The sequence below is a fragment of the Papio anubis genome, chromosome 11 (assembly GCF_008728515.1).
Source record: "Papio anubis isolate 15944 chromosome 11, Panubis1.0, whole genome shotgun sequence".
NCBI lineage: Eukaryota > Metazoa > Chordata > Mammalia > Primates > Cercopithecidae > Papio > Papio anubis.
In genome coordinates this window covers 101,661,633-101,683,586 of record NC_044986.1, presented here as the reverse complement: position 1 = coordinate 101,683,586, position 21,954 = coordinate 101,661,633, and the positions used below count along the sequence as shown (strand labels likewise).

Below are 21,954 nucleotides of genomic sequence, written 5' to 3'. Positions count from 1 at the left end.
CACCTGGAGGAGAGGAATTCGTCCTCCTGCACACATTTCTCTGAGCTAGCAGAGCCAGCATTGGAAGGGATCGCAGTGTAGACAGAGCCAAAAGGGCCCTGGGTGGCCCTTTTGCTGATGAAAGCTGAACATGGAGGGAGAGGAACTTCGTAGATATTCAGGTGCTCTTCAATAATTTTAAGGTAGGCTCTGACCCTGTCTTTTGCTACGTTATGACACCTTGGCTCTAAGAGCTGGGTTCGGAGAAAAAAGAAGCACTTATCTGCTGCTATTTCTTCACATCCAGCAATTCGATTTGTACATAGAAAAACTATTTTTCTAACCCACTATGGAAAGGAAAAAGGCATAGTAAAAATATTAGATGTTTGTGATACTGTTTCTTTTTTTTTTTTCTGGACTCCAGATACCTTTTCTTTCAGTTGCCGAAAGTGTTTGAAGGCAAAAAAAAAAAAAAAAAGAAAAGAAAAGAAAATCTTCTTTCATGTTCATTCATTAGATAAGCAGCAAACCAGGTGTTTGGGAAAAGTAAATAATTAAATATTTAAATATTAACCAAATCTCTTTGAATGTATTGTAAATATTGGAACTTTATTGTCTTTTTTTTAAAGTCTTAACTTTCCATACTCGGCATCTTGAAAGAAAGTTCGTGCTACCCAATGTTTATGGGTGGGGAGCTATACTGGAGAAATGATACTTTCCTGAGGAACAAGAAAAGGAGAGAAAAGCTGAAGTCATTTTTCTTCTTCTTTTCCTTATTTATAATTGCCTATTTTATGGTCACATAGCTTTTGACCGGCGTATTGTAGATAGCCTTTGCATTGTGTGTTCATGTTTTTTACCTGATCTTTAAGGGCAGGCTAAGGAAATGGCCAAAGTCAGGCTTCTTTCATCTGCCATAGTTATTGATGTTTTTGATTCCAGGAGCATTCAAGACAGATCACTCCTCAAAGTGTACAACAAGGATCCTGCACATGCATTTAATCACACACCAAAAACTATGAATGGAGACCTGAGGGTAAGTGTTTCTGTCCTATTTTTAATTGTATTCAGTGGGTCAAAGCATCCTTCCTCTTGCTTGTACTCCTGATGTAATCATACTCTACAGCTGAGTTTTGGGGGGTTCTCCACACTCGTCTCACCTAGTGGATCATTATTTGTTCTTGGTAGAAAAGTAAGATTTCCTGGTTATTTAGGGCAAAGGGATTAAAAGAGGCCGGGCACATCCTAATTTATCTTTAAGCAAGGAGTTATTTCCTTACTTTAAATAAATTCTGAAAATCTTTCTATCAAAGGGTCCCTGGTCCATAATACATTAACCGGCTCAGAAGATCTCTTGCATTTTTTTCCTCCAATTAAAGGAAACCTAACATACAAACAGGCAGACAGCAAGGTGCACAATTGCATGGAAAATCTATTCATATTCTTACATGAGCTCTTCCAAGTCCTAACATTCTAATACAATTTCTCACCTTCTAATTCAGGAGCTACCCTGGAAGAATTTTGTCGTTGTGCTGTCTTAAATATTATCAAATCCTCTCTGAACCATGTTGAGGGCATAATACAAAAATCTGCATGATTTGGGAACTAAAATTCTCTAGATTTAGATTGTCTCAGGAGATTATCCGAACATTCAAAGCACACAGGGATGTTTTTTTTTTAAAAAAAAAAAAAAAAAGGAGAAACTGAAAAAGCAGATTTTAAGATCACATTAATGCAGGTCCACTAGAAAGGAATTGAGTTTCTAAAAATAATGCTACATTCCTCTGTAGCAAAACTGGGAGGTAAAAAGATTAGCTTCTCAGCTGCGCACCCCCTACACACACACACACACATTTGGAAGACACTGTGCCATTTTTTCTCATCTTTTCTACAGATTAGCACTTGGCTGGATGCTCGTTTAACTAGAAAAAAAAATAAATGATTACCTTTTATTGCCAAAGAAACCCAGACACTGTTCTGTCTTGGAGTTGCAGTGTTGTTCCTGAGTGAGGCTGTCTCTGCTTCCTGATAGCACATATTAGTTTCCTGTTGCTGCTGTAATAAATTAGGACAAATTCAGTGGCTTAAAACAACACAGATTTACTGTCTTACAGTTCTAGAGTCTGTAGACTGGAAATCTCTCTGGTCTGATATAAGGGGTCACCAACAGTTATGCATTCTTTTCCAGAAGCCCTAGGGAGAATCTTTTCTTTTTTTTCCCAACTTCTAGAGGTCACTGACATTTCTTGGTTTGCTGTCCTCTTCCTCCATCTTCAAACCCAGCATGATAGCTTCCCTTTGATCCTGCTTCCGTGGTCCGTAGGTAGGTACCAGAGCTGCTGGTACCTACCTACATCCACTTTTAAGGACACTTTAAGGACACTGAGCCTACCCAATCCTCCAGAAAAAGCTCCCTATTTCAAGGTCAGCTGACTGGCAACCTTGACTCTCCCTTTTCCATATAACCTGATGTAGTCACAGGTTGAGGGGACTAGAATGCAGACATCTTTCAGGGAGCACCGTTCTGCTTTCCATATGGGGTAAGTTTAGAACCAGAAAAGAAGCCAGGAGATCTAGCTGAAAGTGCTGGGAGAAGGTCTGTGTCCTTCTGGACTGGAATACGAATGACGACATTATGGGATCAGAGCCTACACTTCTGGAGGGAAAGGCCTCTCACGTACTCAGCTGCTGTTATTTTTGTGTCAGAAATGATGTGTGACTTGAATTGAAAGCTGTGTTGCTACTTCAGAAATTCTAGGATTTTGAGGTTTATTTCTTCGGTTATACTTTATGTGTAAACCAGAGCCACATGGAGACAGATTGAGTCATGCCAGTCGTGAAGCATGGACTAAATATTACAGCACCATTTGCCTTTTCTTACTCTGTTATTCTCTTTCTCGGAGACATTCATCAATGTCTTTGCTCTTTGAATATCTTTATTTTTTGATATGTCTAGCCTTCACACTGGAGTTCCATGGTGCTGAGCTCTGTTCCTGTCGCATAGAGCCATTTCCACACAGGTGCCCCAGAATCGCCTCTGATAATCTTGTTTGGGGCTGGAAGGACACCTGTTTTAACCCTCCAGAAGCTCTGGTACCTACCTAAGGAGCATCAGTGAGGACTGAGAGAATCAAATATTGACCGTATGAACAAAGCTGATCAGAATGCAGAGCATGTGCTACGGGTTTCTGCAGAGTGGTTCTGTTCTTCCTTGAAGATGAAACCCTGCTGATCACTTTTTCTAGGTTACCCAGAGCCTACTTTAAGCTCTCATTGTGTGTGTGTGGGAAACTCAATCGTTGTCCCCAAATGAAGGGACAGTAAATGTTCACCATCTAACCAACAGACAAGCTTTTGTGTTTCAATGTGGATTACTTAGAAATGAGCAATAGAAAGCGATTTCAAAGCCAGCTAGGTGTGATCATGCCTGCAGTTTGCAACTTGGTTCCTGTTCACAGTTTGCAGACACTAAAAGGCATGGAATTCAGCTGCCCTCACCTTTTGGCTCTGCAGGTTGGAATTTTTTTTCCTTTTTTGATGAATGTGGCTGCATTGCCATTAAAGGGCAGGAAGCTTTGTTGAGCCCTGCCTCTGGAGCCCAGCTGCACAAGCAGCTGCCCATGGTGGAGAAGAGAAGCAGGGAACAGAGCAAGGATCAATTGTTGTAGACTAAACCACGCTGCAGGGTGGGGTTAGGGAACTCCATCCTCCCGTATGTTTGCAATGTGAGTATGGCCATGAAGGAATTCAACGCTAACTGCTCACACGAGTCAGTCACTGCAGTCCTGCCCCTGATGTCATTAGACCTCATTCCCCAGCCTCCAGAGACAGCCTGGCACAGACCTCCCAGCTGCCTGCTTATGACCAATAAACATGCATGTCATGAAAAACACCGGTTGGAATAAGCAGAGGGGCAACAGCAGTCACACCAGAACTCCTCAGGGGTTTCGGAGACTTTCCTTAAACAATGAATGTAATATCTTGCCTTTGAAAGAAAAGAAAATGTAAAACTCTCCATCTAAAACAGTCTTCCCAGAGCGGTTTTATGATTGGAAATGTGTTACTCAGGAAGCGTGCTAGACTAGGCCTTAGAGTGTGCGTGAAATGCATGCTTCGTGGGGAAAACGTGTATCTAGATTTTCATCTAGCATCTAGCTGAGCGTTTCTGAGGCTAGTCTGTCTAAGGAGACCTGTGGTTCTCGGCTGGAAGTCAGCACACCTGGCTCCTGTTTCTCTGCGCACCACCCTGATCTCATTTAATTGTATGGCTTTTGTTTCCTTACATCAGATAGGAGCTTTGATAATTCAGTTCCCAAGGGACTGAGCTCACCATATGGAACAGGCCCTTTTGCAAAATTTATATATGTCCTCACAGGGTTTTAAATTCACAAATGTACAACTCGAAGATGGAACCATTCCATTTCATGATTCTCAAAAAGTACACGTTTCTCCATACCACCTGTTTGTTGAAGGAACTGGACAATTCTCCTGCTTTGAGGGTGACTTGCTAGTCACCAAACCTGGTGGCTTTTTCATAGTGTGGGGGCTTCTCCACCTTCTTGTGTGCTTTAAGACAACTTTCCAAGACTCTCTGCTCTCATCATTTTATACTCTCCCTCTTCTCTGCTTCCTTTAATTTCTCTTACATGTCTTCGATTTTTACTTGCATATAGACAATTGTTAGATTGGCCCTACTTCTGAAATCATTCCCTAATACCCAAGGTAATTGCTGCCTCCCACTCCTCTTCTATTGACCTTTGTGTTTGACACCAGTGAGTGATCTCCTTAGAAATCATTGGTCTCCATGGCACTGCTGTGTCTAACTTCCTCATCTACATTCACAGACACCTCAGCCTCCTTCATTCCCTAACTCTTCTTCCTCTTGCCTGTGTTCAAGTGGCTTCTCTAGTTTGGGGTTTATTTGTTTTGTTTTTATAAATTTGCTCTTTTTTTTCTGAACCTTTGCACTTGTGATTCTTATCTTACCACTTGTTTGACTATTACATCGATGTGGATGACCCATGAAGCCATATCCCTAGCTCTGCCATCTCTAGAATTCAAGACCCAAATGTTCAGCTTCTAAGTGTCTTCACATGGAGATTATTTCCACAGTTTCCAATCCTTTCTGTTGAAGAAAAAATTCCTAATCTTTCTCCTACTCACGTCTTTATCCTTCTTGATTACCTTTTGAAGAATGGAGGGGTTGTGATGGGGTGTGTGTATGTGTGTGCACATGCATGTATGCCTGTATGTGTATGCATGCATATTTTGGGGAATGTGGAAGAAGGGATGTAAAACATTGAATTGTCAATGATTCTTCTCTGGCCGGACCTTTGTTCTTCCAACACATTCACCTGATCACCAGAGCTCATCCAGTCCCCTCTGCAAGGTCTCTAACAGATGAACCTTCTGCCACTGCCTGTACCAGTATTCTTACAATAGCTAACCTATTGGAGCATTTATTAAGCACTTTTGTGGGAATTTTTTTTTTTTTTTTTTTGAGAGGGAGTCTCGCTGTGCCGTCCAGGCTGGAGTGCGGTGGTGTGATCTTGGCTCATTGCAACCTCTGCCTCCTGGATTCAAGCAATTCTCCCACCTCAGCCTACTGAGTAGCTGGGATTACAGGCATGTGCCACCACGCCCAGCTAATTTTGTATTTGTTTTAGTAGAGACAGGGTTTCTGCATGTTGGTCAGGCTGGTCTCAAACTCCTGACTTCAGGTGATCCGTCTGCCTCGGCCTCCCAAAGTGCTGGGATTATAGGCATGGGCCACCACGCCTGGTCAGTAATTTTAATTATTTAATCCTCAAGATAAACTTTTGAGACAGGTCTTGGTATAAGTCCCCCTATTTACAGATGATGAGACAGCTCCTTGTGTTAAGAGATTTTCCCAAGGCCACACAGCCAGAGAGTAGCAGAGATTTAAACCCAGGCACTGTGGTTGCTGAAATTACAACCTTCATTGTTTATCTACTGAATCACCTAACAGTTCTTACTTCCCACATCTCAGTCTCCTGTTTTCTTTTTCCAAGTGTCTCAAATTCACTCTCCCTCTCTACATATCTGCCTTTCAAAATTCTACTCATCTAACATATTCCAGGACAGTTGTCTAATTCCTTCAGCAAATTGCTGGCATGAAAAAAAAAGTGTGGGAGGGAGCGCAGTTAAGTTTCTCGGGGGCCTTCTGTACCATAATAACAAAATGCGGCCTATGCACCATCTTCAGATTTTGAGAAGAGCAAAGCAACTGTAAAAGACATCTTTAAAACTATTTGGGAAATTTGAACATGTGTTAGGAATCAGGAGATATTAAGGGAGAGCTGGTAATTCTATTAGGCATAATAATAGGTTAGTGGTTATGTTTTAAAAGATGGAACATACTAAAGTATTTACAGGTTAAATGACATGACAAATGGGACTTGCTTTAAAATACTGCAGCAAACCAAGAAACGAAAACGTGGAAGTAGATGAAACAATATTGGTAAAATGTTGAAAAATGTCAAAACTGGATGATGCGGGTGCCTTTTGTTGTTTTCTCTACTTCTTGTGTTTGAAAATTTTCGCAATAAAATCTGTTTGTTTTTGTTTTGTTTTGTTTTGTTTTTGAGACAGAGTCTTGCTCTGTCACCAGGCTGGAGTGCAGTGGCGTGATCTCAGCTCACCGCAACCTCCACCTCCCAGGTTCAAGCAATTCTCCTCTCTTAGCCGCCTGAGTATCTGGGATTACAGGTGCACACCACCACTCCTGGCAAAGTTTTGTAGTTTTTACTACAGACAGGGTTTCACCATGTTGGCCAGGCTGGTTTCGAACTCCTGACCTCAGGTGATCCACCTGCCTCGGCCTCCTAAAGTGATAGGATTACAGGCGGGAGCCACCATGCCCAGCCCATAATAAAATCTTTTACAAAATAATAAACACTTGTTTTTAGAGCCCCAGTGAAAGACTACCTACTCCAGGAAGCTTTCGCTAATGCCCTGTCAGAATTCATCGTTCCCTTTTGGGGGCCTGTTGCACATTTGTGTTGTGTTATAATCATTTAAATGTGTGTTCATCCAAAAGACTATACACTCTTCAAAGGCACAAGCCATATTATGAGATGGGTCATCTTCACATCCCTCCGAAAACCGGTCATGACATCTTAACCCCTGGTGAGTGCAGAGTAAACACACTTGTTAAACAGGATGCGCTGAGTGTCCTACTGATGATCCTACAAATGCCATATTTTTCATTTTCCATCATTAATGAGGACCCACTGTAAAAATATCTCTCTGTTCTCATCACCAGAAATAGTTGTGCTTCTCCTGGTTTATTTTTGTCATATGGACACTTTGAATCTTGTAAGTGATCGTTTTCCCTCTTTGTGTTGCTACTCTAAAGCTTAGAATTAAATTTGTGGCCCACCCACAGCAAGGGTACAGGCATTTGTGGCGTGTGTTTTGTGTGTTGGCTTCATTCCTGGACTCTCTTTTTAATTTTCCTACTTTCATCTTCCTTTTGTTGCACACTCCACTTTGACTTCTTTTTTCTGTAAAACTGTAAAAATGTATAGAGACTCTATTAATTTCTTGGTGCAATCTATCAGGATATAACTAGTGTTCATTCTCTACCATCGTTGTTCTAGATAGAAGATAGCAAACCTTTTTGTGTCTGCTGAGTAGGCAATGTGTTAAGTACTTTACATATTATTTAAATTAGTCAGTAACTCTGCGAAGTGGGTATACGGACTTCATTTTCACAGGTGATAAGACTGAAGCCAAAGAGTTCTTTCCCAAGCTCACACATCTGATCAGTATCAGACCCTGGATTTGAACTTCTTTCTGCTCCTTTATACAGAGCCCACAGACTCCCTTCCTTCATATTTCCATTTAAGTTTTGCAATTTTGAAATGATGTTCCTACTAAGACTTCAGAACACACAAACTATCCTTTATTAACATTTGTTTCATTTCTTAATTTCATTGTGCATCTATTTCATGGTATCTTTTTATATTTAATTTTGCTTCATTCTCTCCTCTTTTGAGCATACTATAAAAGATATCCATAAAAATAAAAAAAAACAAAAGGAAAGAAAAGGAGTGGTTTGCCCATTTAGTATGTGTGTCTGCAGTGGCCACCAAACTCAGAGCACTTTTTCTCACAGGGCAGTGTTCTGGTTGAGAAGAAGGGTTTGGGATTCAGGGATTATCAAGTCATCCCATGGTAACAAAAGAATCCCACAGAAATGGAAGTTTCAGAAAACATGCCTAGCTGATTATCTATTTAGAGATCATTCTTGACCCAGCCGTAATATCCCCTTCACTCATGCAATGACAGTGGTATCACTAACTAACATTCCTGATGTGCTTACTCTGTGCCAGTCACCATACTGAGCAATTTGCTCGTATTTACTGCCATTTGATTTTCACAGCTATGCAATGTGAGAGGAGTTCTTATTCTCCTCCTGTTTCAAAAGTGGAAGCTGAGACTTAGAGAGGTCAGCGTACTTGCTCAAAGCTACCCAGCTAAAGAGAAGTGGAGCTGAATTTAGAGCCAGGCAGGCCAACTCTAGAATTGGCCTTTGTAATCACGCCTGTGGTCACTACCGTCCTTTCTTTCCCACCACTGTCTTCATCAGCATGTCCATGAGTCATCGCCACATGTCCATGGGCCACGCATTTCTGAAGACTTAACCCAGAAGCCACTCTCTTCATCAAGCCGCTCTCACTCTTCTCTTTCCAAACCTCACCACTCACTGTCCCTTCTCGAAACTTCCATAGAACTTCACCTCCCTGCCCTGCTGTCTTTGTGCACTCTCCTTTTCCTGCCTGCACTGAGTTATTGATGCATGTTTCTTTTTTTTCCTTTCGCCATTTTATTATTTTTCTTATGAATGATGTATTTATTTATTATTTATTTATTTATTTATTTATTTTTATTATACTTTAAGTTCTAGGGTACATGTGCACAATGTGCAGGTTTGTTACATATGTATACATGTGCCACGTTGGTGTGCTGCACCCATTAACTCATCATTTACCTTAGGTATATCTCCTAATGCTATCCCTCCCGCCTCTCCCACCACCTCATGACAGGCCCCGGTGTGTGATGATCCCCACCCTGTGTCCATTATTCAATTCCCACCTATGAGTGAGAACACGTGGTATTGGTTTTCTGTCCACGCATCTTAAGTGTCTTTCAGCTCTAAGCTTCTCGGGAATAGGGTCTCCATTTCATTCATCTTCATATTCCCTGTGGCTCTCTCAGACAGTGCTCTGCCCTGAGTAGATTCTTATTAAATACCTGGATAGAAAAAGATACTTACTTCAGCCCTTTTCTATCACCAACTTTCAGTTAGTTAGTGCCTTATCTACTAAGGGCAATCCAATGATTTGTAAAGGTACATGTTTGAGGCTTATAGCACATTACCTAATTTATCCCAGTATTGGCCACTGACCCAAAGGAGAAATAAGAATGTCTGCCTTTCCTCAGTCCATCGGTGTAATTTGATAGAAGTTAATAACCCTGGGCTGAGCATGGTGGCTCACACCTGTAATCCCAGCACTTTGGAAGGCTGAGGCAGGCAGATCACAAGGTCAAGAGATCGAGACCATCCTGGTCAACATGGTGAAACCCTGTCTCTACTAAAAATACAAAAATTAACTGGGCTTGGTGGTGCGTGCCTGTAGTCCCAGCTACTCGGGAGGCTGAGGCAGGAGAATCGCTTGAACCCAGGAGGCAGAGATTGCAGTGAGCCGAGATCACACCACTGTTCTCCAGCCTGGTGACAGAGTGAGACTCCATCTCAAAAAAACAAACAAAAAAAAGTTAGTAACCTGAAGTTTAAGAATAACAATATAGAAAAAAATCTTCTTTGTCAGATTAAAATAAGTATTCATCAGAAATACACACATATCTAACCTTTTTTGTGGGGAGAGGGGCTGGATTTTTCAGGAGTTAAATTCACCTGTGGTAGAAAGTAAGCTAAATCCCTAGATAACAAATCTAAATAAGATAGATCTGATTTTGCTGTGTTTATAATTCACTAGGGTAAATCTTGCTTTTATTTTGCTTTATTTTTATTTTATTTTGAAGACAGGGTCTTGCTCTGTCACCCAGGTTGGAGTGCAGTGGCACAATCATGGCTCACTGCACCCTCAGCCTCCCTGGCTCAAGTGATCCTCCCTGCTCAGCCTCCTGATTAGCTGGAACTACAGGCCCACACCACCACACTTGGCTAATTTTCTAAATTCTTTGTAGAGACAGAGTCGCTCTATGTTGCCCAGGCTGGCTTTGAACTCCTGGGCTCCAGGGATCCTCCCTCCATGGCCTTCCAAAGTGCTGGGATTACAGGCATGAGCCACTGTGCCTGGCCCCTTGCTTTTAGATTGAGTTGATAGTCAGTATTTCAAATATCTCTAAACTTATAACGTAAGGGTGATGACTTTAGAGCAGTTAACCTAACTTCATTACTGTAAGCGTTTACTGATTCACTCAATCAGCCATAGTGAGTCAGATCCTTCCTCTGGTCTCAGCTCTCATGCAAGATCCTGAAGATATATTGGCAAAAAGCAATAATGATACGGACAATAATCAATTAACTCAATAATCAATAATGATACAGACGTCTATAATTTTTCACAACAGTTCAAGCTGGATGAAATCCTTGCCTGTGTCCTATAATTCGCTGGAGGTAGTAACACTGTGGAACTCATTTATGAGTGATATACGTAATGAAATCTTTTTTATACTGTGCTTTTCTGGGAGGCAAAAAAGATGTTTCTGTTATGATTGATAAGGAAGAACTCTTACGGAAATGATTAGCTAGGCAAACACATTTGAATACAGTGGCTATCCAGAACGTGGGAGATATTTTCTTGCTCCTTCTCTGCTTCCAGTTACAAAGTCTTATTTTTCAAGAAGCAAGAAAAGGTAATATATGCACATCTGATATGCAACTTCCAAGTGATACAAATCTCATCTTTCCTGCTGCGTAGCTGCTTGCTTTTCCTTGTACTATTTTTTTTTATTTTTTGTCATTGAGAGGTTATGACAACATGAGCCATATTGTATTTATAAACATCACGTGTTTCCTTGATATGGCTTGCAGTTTCTGCCAGACAGAACACATGGAAGAAACATTTCTCGTTAGCTCAGCGTTGGTTTTAGTTATGCTGATTTCCGGGACAGGAAAAATGCCTTCCTACTTAGAATTAACTTTCATAGAGTAGAAACAAAACCTCTGAATGTCCGTGAAATAGTTTTAACAAGAGTGGATACTGCTCCTTTAAACCACATATTTTGACTAAAAGCTTCCTTCTGTAAAAAACCCAAGGCTTGCATTTAGTCACCATGAAGACAGGCAAAGCTGAAAGCATTGGAGAGAGGGGTGGTTTCGAGGTCTCTGTGAGTCTAGAAAGTTTCTTCTAGAAAAGAAAGGCTCACGGAAAATGTAAGGTAAGAACTGTGCCTTTATGATAAGATATTATCTTTAGAATTTTTTTTCATGCTCTGGCACGTTTATCTTTCATTAACTTGTCTTCTGTATTCAAGTTCAATGCAATAGGAAATTGGAATTTTAGGTTTTATTTTAACTTCTTGCACACTGCTTAGAAGAAAACCTCTCTTTGTTATTGACATTATTCTGTTTTTTTGAAATCCACTTAAATTAAACTGGGCTGTCTTCAATCTATAAATCTTGTGGTCTTGTTTCTGGCTAACCTTATAATTTGGAAAAGGATTTAAAGTGCCAACATAGTTTGCTTTTACAGGTCTTGTTGATTTATGTGCTCTGTGACAATTTTCAGTGTTTTTATGAAGATGTTGACTTACATACAGTGTCTGAGGCAAAGTCGATAATTTGAAGGCATGGTACAAACGAGGAGGGAAATTCATATGTGTCCTTTAACATTCCAGGGAAAAATTCTTTGGTATTTTGTTCTTATGAAAATCACTTTAAATTGTAAAATAAAAATAGCCTTTATTCTGGTCTCGAAAAAAATTTAAAGAAATAGCAATTTAATCTGTATAAAATCACATTTAAAACTTCTACAGTTTTTAAATAGCAAGCTTGATATAACAAGTCTGTTATATCAGGTTTAGTGATTGCCTGAAAAGGTCTTTGACAGAAATCATGTTTACTTGAGATAACTATTCTGTCAACTCTTGCAATAATTCAGTCACAATATTTTTGCATTGATTTCCTGTAAAGGAATTTAGTAGGAGCAATGTCCTTTTAAATCAATCTGTTTCCTTTCAAAAGTACATGTGTTCATGCATTTGCTTATTCATATTTCTGTGGGTATCTTTATCCCAGTTTATAGATGAGTTAATATACATGAGAAGTTGTTATCCAATGTGGTTTACATCATATCTATTATTTTATTTAGTCATCATCATAACCCTATGGAATAGGTACTATTACACCCATTTTACGTTTGGAAAACCAAGGCTCAGAGAGGAACAAGATCAAGATCACACACTTGTAAGTAGCAGAGCTGGGGTTTAAATCCAGGCTGTCTTCCTTGTTTTTAAGTCCTGGACAGCACAGCCTCAATAGTAGCTGAGAGCTTCAGGTCTAATGTTTATGTGGCTTCAGGATAAACTATTTTGTATTTTTCTGGAATTTTATTTTATTTTAGATCTGTAGCATCCAAAACCTAGTATCACACTGGTTGTTTATCCAGGGACCTGGTTACAACTTACTCAGAGCATAATGAAAACAGTGAACATCAGATAGTGTAGAGATAGAGAAAAGCACTTTGGATAAACGGCTCTTTCCTCTTTACTACACAGACCTTTCCTGTTTTCTTCTTTGCTTCATGTGCTGTGTGGCTCATAAAAAAGGTTTCCATAGGACAGAGCAGGGAGCTTGTTTGGGAGCTTGATTTGGGAGCTAGAAAGTATCTTTGAATGGAGACTGGCTAACTGTGCCTGCCCACTGCCCTTCAGTCTGCTCGCAGAGCTCTCAGGAGGGGGCCGGGAAGAATGTTAAGGCTGAAGGTGGAGGATTCTGAAGTTAGGGCAGCTGGCTCAGCTGCCTGAGAGCCCAAACTTCACCTTCAACATTGCTCTTCCCACCTCCTCCTGAAGAGTGAGACATCAACACAGCAGCAAAAATATCCTGGTGACTTGTTATGCAACGTAATTACTGCTAACAGCATCAACAGGGGATGCAGCTGCTCCCAACACAGGCTTCAGGATCAAGGCTTCCAGCCCCAGTTCAGCCTAAAATCCAGGATTGGCTACACAACCAACACAACTCCAAGTTGATTGGAGCAGAACCTTCCTTCTCCCCAGCAGGTACTAGGGTTAGCTCCCGAAGAGTTCTGAGTCGCTGCTGGCTGGAGTGCACATGAGAGGTTTTTGCCACATCCCTCTGCCCTTTGATATCCAAACCACATCCCTTTTCTTTGCTCTTATAAGTATAGGTGTTGGCGGAAATTGCCTTTGACTGGGGACATATGTCCTTGCATTTTCAAGTTGCATCCCTTGTTCCTACGTATTTTTCACTTGCTGGGCTTTGTTTTTCTGTGTTCTTTGTGGGTGCTCAGCAAGGCATCCCAGACCATACTAGGCTGTTCTCTACCACATCAGCCTAGGCTCCCTGGGTCCCAGACCCAACCCCTTAGAGGGCTTCCAGGGGACCGTGTTTCTCTTGATGCTTTTTCCAACATTTCTCAAATGAGCATGTGTTACTTTTATATAAATTTAGGGGAAGGGAGAAGAACACGCTAATCTTTTAAAAAGAAAAAAGTGCTTTTAAGATACATTTTGCCTACTGGTAACACATTTTCTTCTGTCCTACTTTTTCTTGTGGAGCAGGTGATCTCTGCTTACATGTGATTTGCAGAAGTCATAGATACTCTGTCCGCTTTTGAGGAACTAGAGCTGGCTACCGCAGATTTGTAATTGAGAAGACAAACCTGACCTGCATCACCAGTGCTCCCTCAAGAAACAGCCCTGAAACTACTAATAATTTTTTAAAAGACACTTAATGGGTACAGAAAAATCATTTAGAAAGAATGAATGAGACCTAGTATTTGCTAGCACAACATAATGCCTATAGTAAAAAATAATTTAATTGTACATTTTAAAATAACTAAAAGAGTATAACTGCCAGGCGATGTGGCTCACACCTGTAATCCCAGCACTTTGGGAGGCCGAGGCGGGCAGATCACAAGGTCAGAAGATCTAGACCATCTTGGCTAATGCGGTGAAACCCCGGCCCTACTAAAACTACAAAAAAAAAATTAGCCGGGCAAGGTAGCGGGCGCCTGTAGTCCCAGCTACTCGGGAGACTGAGGCAGGAGAATGGCGTGAACCTGGGAGGCGGAGCTTGCAGTGAGCCGAGATTGTGCCACTGCACTCCAGCCTGGGCAACAGATCAAGACTCTGTCTCAAAAAAAAAAAGAAAAGCATAACCGAAATGTTTGTAACACAAAGGATGAATGCTTGAGGTGGCAGACACCCCATTTACCCTGATATGATTATACACATTGCATGCTGTATCAAAATATCTCATGTAGCCCACAAATACATACACCTACTATGTTGGCACAAAAATTAAAAATGAAAACAAGAAAGAAAGAGGCCTGACGTATTTGGAGTCTTAGGGCTTTAGAAATAGAAAGAAGGTCTTAGGCATCATCTTTTGTAACCCATTGCCCTGTACCTTGAGACCCAGGAGGCCCAGAATGGTTGGAGTGACATGGTCAAGATCACAAAATAAAGAAGTGGCAAAAATAGGGCTGGATCTCAAGTCACTGTTCCCAAGACCAGACCCTTGTCTCTATGCAGTGCCATTTCAGCCTGTTCCCTGCTTTTGTTCTCACCCCTCTGGAGCTTACGAGGTTTGTCTTCTTGATTGATTTAGAAAAACACTATCTATTTGACTTCTCTTAGCCATCTTTTGTGGTCACTGAGTCTAGCCAGCTTTCACTTATCCTCTAGAAAGCAGGACAACTCTCTCTCTCTCTCTTCTGGATTATCTTCCTAAAAGAGAACCAGAAATCCTGTAGTTAGGCCAGAGCTGATTAATTGGAAATGCATGAGCCTGGACTAAAAATAAATGGATTTTAAACTAACCAGATTTAGATTATCCAGTATTTTTTATGGAAGGAGAATAGGCCATCATGTCAACTGAAAAATAGCAGCTGTTTCAAATTATGAGCTACTTTGAATAAAACAATATTGGCTGAACAAGGTTGTACAGTATTATGGCATTATTTTAAAAAACAGCCTCTTTGCTGTGGCAAATAGCTCCTGCAGTTATGCTGTTTGAAACGTTAATGCATGACTCCTCACATTACTTTCAAAGTTGTCCATTGCTTGGAACCAGTGATTTTAGGTGGCAACTAGAAAAACAGTTCGTAAATGGTAATAATTACACGATGTTGTTTTGAATGAATGTTGGAAAGACTGGTAGCACAAAGAACTTGAGAGTTAATATCCATTAATTCCTTAAGTCACAACTATAATTCTTAGTCACAACTAAGGAGAAAAAAGTCAATTTAAAACTGACTTAAAGAAAATTATTAAATGAGTACTAGTACAGCTGATATAAAGATAGAGCCAAAGTGGTGATGGTATCTTGTTAATGTGTGAAGTATAAAAACCAAGGCTTTAAGATGAAGCCTAAATTGAGGGTTCAAGGAAGGGACGGGGTAAAACTTGATTTAAAAGCATACAATTGGCCAAAAAAAAAAAAAATTGGATGTCCAAATGAATTCTAATTCTTCTCTAAGAGTTCTCAGGACCATCAGCATGTTACTATTTGGGAGAAAAGAAGAGCTACTCATTAAATAGTTTTTTGAGCAGATTTATTTATTTAAGGTCTCTCCAGATAAAAGGTGTTACTACCTAGCTTTTCATTGAAGCTAGAGGACCTCTTTCCATTATGCAGGCAGCACTAACTCACTCCATATTCCTGCAACAGAAAATATGTTTGACTTAGTTGATTGACACATGTATTTGATTTCTTTCGTCTTCTTCTTTTCTTGTGACATCAAAGGTCGTGCTTTGCCTTGTTCTCATTTCATTCTTTGAACCTGTTCCTTTTCATGCACCCTTGACAGAGTAGGAAGAGTTCCAAAGAAAACACAAACAACAAAAAGGAATCATAGCAATGCCAACAATGGGGCAACTCAGAAATAGCAGGGGCCTGACCTATAGGGTGCTTCAACTTCGATGCGTGTCAGCGTCTCTAAAGCATAGGATTGGTGGTCAGGGTCTGATAGCTTCATCTAGAATGAGCATTTAGTACCAGTCCTTGCAGTCACTTGCAAGGAAGGAGGACACGGAATAGAACATTTTGTAGATGGTTGACCTCTTGCAGTAGGGACTGAGGGATCATGGTGGATACATCATGGATGGAAATCCACAAAGTGGAAACCGTTTTTGCTTGCCTTTAAAAGCAAATCTAAAAATATATTTTCTAGCAGCTGTGTAACTGCAAAAAAAGGAGTCTGCTCCACTGCAGCGCAACTTACTCACCAGATATCTGCAGGGTTCAGATCTTAATGCTTCAGAAATTTGTTGCAGATTTTACTGTATATATTTAGACCGAGGAGCCTATTAGCTTGCAATCTGAGAGAACCTCTGCATTTTCATGAAAATGAGAAATGTGGCACTGTTGGCAACCTCGGGCTATAATTATGTTAATCTGACCATTTTAAGACTGAAATATGTTGTTTTAAAATGTTTCTGTATTTTTATTATTCGTAACAATGATCTGAAGAAATTCACTGAAATGCTAATAAGTTTCTATTCAGTGTCACTTTGAGACTAGAGCATAAAAATGAGTCAGATGTGGAATTTTGATATTTTTAATTTTGGCACAGAATTTTTATCGACAGATATGTACTCATATACATAGAGTATCTTAATATAAAAACTACCCAAATATAATTTTATATTTTAAATATAGATACAGTGAGTATATGTGCAAAGCCGTCTCGGCAGATATGTGCAATAACAAAACATCTCTACGTTTGCATTAAATTCCCAATTTTTGCTATGCCAAAAATTAATTTTGAGCATTATTACAAGATAAATGTTTTTCTATCAAGAACTATGCTAAACCACCCAGCTCCCTGTTTTTAATATAAATGTGGGACAGGACTAGAATGGATAATGTAGTTGAAATTCCGAGAGCCTCTAAACACATATCTTGGGCTAATTAGTTCAGTTTCCTCTTCACCAGTCAAAGCTTGCATTCTGGCCACAGACAAGTAATGACACGGATGCTCTTTTCATTCACAAAAGAGATGTTCTCCCAGGTGGTAAGATGGGAAGGAAAAGAGAATGATCCAATGCCAAGATGTGGGTAATCACCCATCTCACAGTGATTATAGATAATTGCAATTTGAGTCTATTTGTTGTTGTAACACTATGAAATGGATTGGGAGTCTTTTATATAGCCTGATCTGGGTTCAGAATGATCAATTAATTTGGGAACAGGAATGAGGAAAAGTACTTTTTTTTTTTTTTTTTGAGACAAGAGTCTCCCTCTATCACCCAGACTGGAGTGCAGTGGTGCAGTGGTTCACTGCAACCTCTGCCTCCCGAGCTCAAATGATCCTCCCCGCTTAGTCTCCCAAGCTGCTGGGACTAGAGGTGCATGCCACCCCACCAGGCTAATTTTTCTGTTTTTTGTAGAGATAGGGTTTCACCATGTTGCCCAGGCTTGTTGCGAACTCCCGAGCTCAAGCAATCCACCAGCTTCAGCCTCCCAAAGTGTGGGGACTACAGGCGTAAGCCACCATGTCCAGCCTGGACTGTTTTCTCAAATATGATGTCTTTGAAATGTAATACAGTGTGATGTTCTTACATTGGCTGCATCCAGAGTCCTCATTCTTTTGCCAGTTCTTGTACCTCAAAAACGAATGTGTCATTCATTTCATCCATCTGTGAATATATGTAAGTGAGCATTTTCCGTTTTATTCATTTTCTTCTGCCTCACAGCTCACTGAGTAGACCCCTGAATGTTTGCTGGTGATATTAATAATCATGCGTGCACAGTGACACAACAGTGATGGAACTCATTAGGTATTCACAGCACCAGAAGAGAAAGTGCAAGAAGGTTTTACTGAACCAACTAAGGAGCTGAATCAGGGGCTCAGAGAAGTTCAGTGTCAGGACTACAGTCACAGTTATGAGACCGTAGCCAAGAAGAGATTCCCAGCAGGGAGAAACCAAGCCTTTTGAGTCATAATCCGGTGCTGGCTCCACCACACCCCACTGCCTTCCTCAAGATGATGGTGTGGAGGAGTACTGATTGACGAGGAGGATTAAACCTTTTTTTTTTTTTTTGAGACAGAGTCTCACTCTGTCGCCCAGGCTGGAGTGCAATGGCGTGATCTCAGCTCACTACAACCCAGGCTGGAGTGCAATGGCGTGATCTCAGCTCACTACAACCTCTGCCTCCCAGGTTCAAGTGATTCGCCTGCCTCAGCCTCCGTAGTAGCTGGGATTACAGACACCCGCCACTAAACCCAGCTAATTTTTGTGATTTTGGTAGAGTCAGGGTTTTACCATGTTGGCCAGGCTGGTCTGGAATTCCTAACCTCAAATGATCCTCCTGCCTGGGCCTCCTGAAGTGCTGGGATTACAGGCGTGAGTCACTGTTTCCAGCCAATTAAATCCTTTTTAATTAAAAAAAAAAAAAAAAAAAGGAAACTAATTTGTATACTTCAGTGCCTTGGAGGAAAGGTCGTCAAAATGGCCCCAGTGTCTTGCTGCCCTAATTTAAAGAAATCCCCTCTATTTATTGTCGCTTATCTTCCTGTCCTCTGTGGAAGAAATATTGCTCTAATGTTGCTTTTCAGAAAAGTAAAGATAATGCAAAAAATAAAAAACAAAGGGCTGGGGAGGTTGGTTTGGGCATTGGTGGAAGATAAGCTACCTTTGTTTCAGCCTGGAGCTTGATTCTTTTTGAAGTGAGTTGAAAGCTCTTGGTGCTAATCAAGAACTTTTTGGGGGGGTGGGGATGGGGGAACAGGATTGTATTCTGTCACCCAGGCTGCAGTGCAGTGGTATAATCATAGCTCACTGCAGCCTTGAACTTCTGGGCTCAAGCCATCCTCCCACCTCAGCCTTCGAGTAGCCAGGGTACAGGCATGCACCACCATGCCTGGCTAATTTTTTAAATTTAAATTTTGCAGAGACAGGGTCTTGCTGTGTTGCCCAAGCTGGTCTCAAACTCCTGGCTTCAAGCCATCCTCCCGCCTTGGACTCCCAAAGTGCTAGGGTTATAGGTGTGAGCCACCATGCTCGGCCCTAATCATGAACTTTGAAAAGTGCTCCGTAGATTACAAAGCATTTTCTTCACTTGCCTTACATCCTGTGTGGGAGGGAAGTCTTTCCTTCCTGGAGGCAATGGGTAAGAAGAGCAACTACATAGTGTGTAGCTCCTTACTCTCTGCGGGCATTTCATCATACGGAGCATGACTTACTGACTTGCTGTCCGTTCTGTCCATGAGCTACTCAGTGTCAGGAGTACAGGGCTTGACTTAAACGTAGGGATACTCAAAGGCCCACCTGGCAGTTTGTTATTGGGACACAGGGAAGCAGATCATGTCGCTGAAGAGGAGGCTCCTGTCGGTATCAGTCCCTGGTGGGGAAGAAGGGATTGGTCAATATTTGGCTACACTCCTTCAGCTGTTGGTGCAGCAAAAGGCATAGCAGGGTGTGGGCAGAGATGCCTGCCAAGCCCAGCCTCAGGGCATGTACAACTCCCAAACTGGTTGTCTTTAAGGCTGTTATTTATCCAAATAAGGAGAAGCAGTGGTTTTGCTGACCATCTCAGATTTCCAAGCCATATTCCCTGGCTGGCTGACTGACTTGCTATTTGAACTGAAAACACAAAGGTATTCCTTTGAAATGGAGCAGTCTTGTGGGGCTCGTGGGTACCCTGGAGTCATTACTTGGAAGAAGTTTTTTTTGTTCCCCACATTTGTAGATAACATGAACATGGGTTGGTCTATTTGACCCGTCTCTTGTGACTCTTGCAACACTCGATACAGATGGACCTGATTTGGGACAGAAATAATACTCATTTTTAGAGGTTCTTGAACCACTGCCCTCCTTTGAAGAGGATTCAAAGGTCAGATCTCCATACTGATTTCTTAACACTAGAATGCAAGATTATTCTAGCACTTCATAGATCCTGGCCGTTATCTGACTTCACGCAAGATATTTGAAGTCTCTGAGCCCAGTTTGTTCATCTGTGAAATGGGAATTATAATGTATCTGATGGAAATGAGATGAGAATTAAATGAGGTAATTTTGGAAAGCATTGGTAAATAGGAAGTTACCCAAAATATTCATTTTCTTCCCTATTTCCATCTTCTCTTGGCAGATTTAGTCGACAATATTTATAATAGAGAAATTCTAGACAATTGTGATTGCTATCCAAAGGATTTAACCAAGCTCACGGTAGAATGGAGATTGTGATGTGAACGTTCAGTGACCCTGTGTTACCATGTCCCTCCACTCACTAAAGCAGTGGTTCTCAAAGAGCACTCCCTGGACCAGCAGGTCATTATCACCTGGGGACTTGTTAGAAATACAGATTCCTCGGCACCACCTGAGACCTACTGAATCAGACACAGTGGATGTTAGACCCGGTAATCTGATTTACCAAACTCTCCAGGTGATTCTGATGCCCACCGTCTGACAGCTGGGGAACCACTGTCTGAGAGTAACTCACTTGTTGGGTCAGTAGTCTAGCCATTCCCCCAGGGCACCTGGACTTTCCTATCCCTTGTCCTTGACCATGCCTTTGTTCCTGCCTGGAATACCTAAGAAAGGGAGCTTTTTCTTACCTACTGAAGTTCTACTCATCATTCATGAACCCACTCTCACCTCTTCAGAAAGGTGCTCCTCAGCCACCCCAACCATAAGAATCTCATTCTTCAATGAACTACCAGAGTGTGTGTCTGCTGCACTCGCCTGACACTTGGCAAAGTTATTCTTGCTTTGTCATATCTTAATGTTCATGCACATGTCTTATTTTTCCTACTAGAACATAAGTTCTTCAAAGGCAGAAATCATGTCTTACAGATCCCTTTTCCCTCATCAGTCTTAACGCTGGGCTTTGTATATAGGTAGCCACTCAGTAAATATATGGATCCACAGAATCTCATCATTGGAATGGGCCTTAGAGAAAATCTACATGAGATTTCTTATTTACAGATAAAGAAAGGGATGTTGGCCAGGCGTGATGGTTGATGCCTGTAATCCTGGCACTCTGGGATGCCTAGGCAGGAAGATTTCTTGAGACTAGGAGTTTGAGGCCAGCCTGGGCAATGTAGTGAGATCTCAGCTCTACAAAAAAAAATTGTTTTAATTAGCTAGGTGTGGTAGTGCACACCTGTAATCCTACCTATTCAGCAGGCTGAGTTGGGAGGATCACTTGAACTGAGGAGTTCCAGGCTTCAGTGAGTTATGATCACACCACTGCACTACAACCTGAGTAACAGAATGAGACCCTGTCTCTTTAAAACTAAAAAAAGTGAAAAGAAAGAAAACAATATTAACACCTGGACCAGAATGCTGGTTCTGGGATTCCCCATCTGGTGTTCTTCCCCCATCAACCTGCTGCGCCGACTGTGGGGAAATGCACCTGGGGGCTTTCAGAGCCGCTGGCCTGGCCCCCAAACTAGCAGGTGCTCTCGTGTTCTCTGCCACAGACTCCAACTAAACCCAAGGAAAACAGATGGGTTTTCAAAGCTATTGTCATCTAATTTATAAACCTAGAACCTCTTAGATTTTTTCATAACTAATGAAAACTGGGAAAGTACACATTTTTCATTCATAAGCCTATAAAATTGTGTAACAAATGGCATCAACTCCTAGCCTTACACGCGAGAATTTCCCCAGCTCGCACACTCAGTACACCTGGGATACCCATGGAACTTCTTTTATTTTTGAATAAAAGTTCACAGTGGGGCATTCACAGTGGAGGAGGTGGCTCCTCTGAACCCAGGAAGAATTGGC

General features: G+C 41.2%; 1 protein-coding gene across 16 annotated transcripts in view; it reads left to right on the top strand.

Moving 5' to 3' along the window:
* Positions 1–21,954, top strand: part of KIAA1217 (KIAA1217 ortholog) — a 499,018-nt gene that overhangs the window by 390,539 nt on the left and 86,525 nt on the right. For 13 of the 16 annotated variants that reach the window (XM_009214094.4, XM_009214098.4, XM_009214096.4 and 10 more), the window contains one exon: positions 922–1,015. In XM_009214094.4, coding sequence (XP_009212358.2) covers positions 922–1,015 — 94 coding nt within the window. Of the gene's footprint in view, positions 1–921; positions 1,016–10,277; positions 11,413–21,954 lie in introns of those variants that run through there. The other 3 variants (XM_017962597.3, XM_009214104.4, XM_009214106.4) reach the window with 3 other exon arrangements.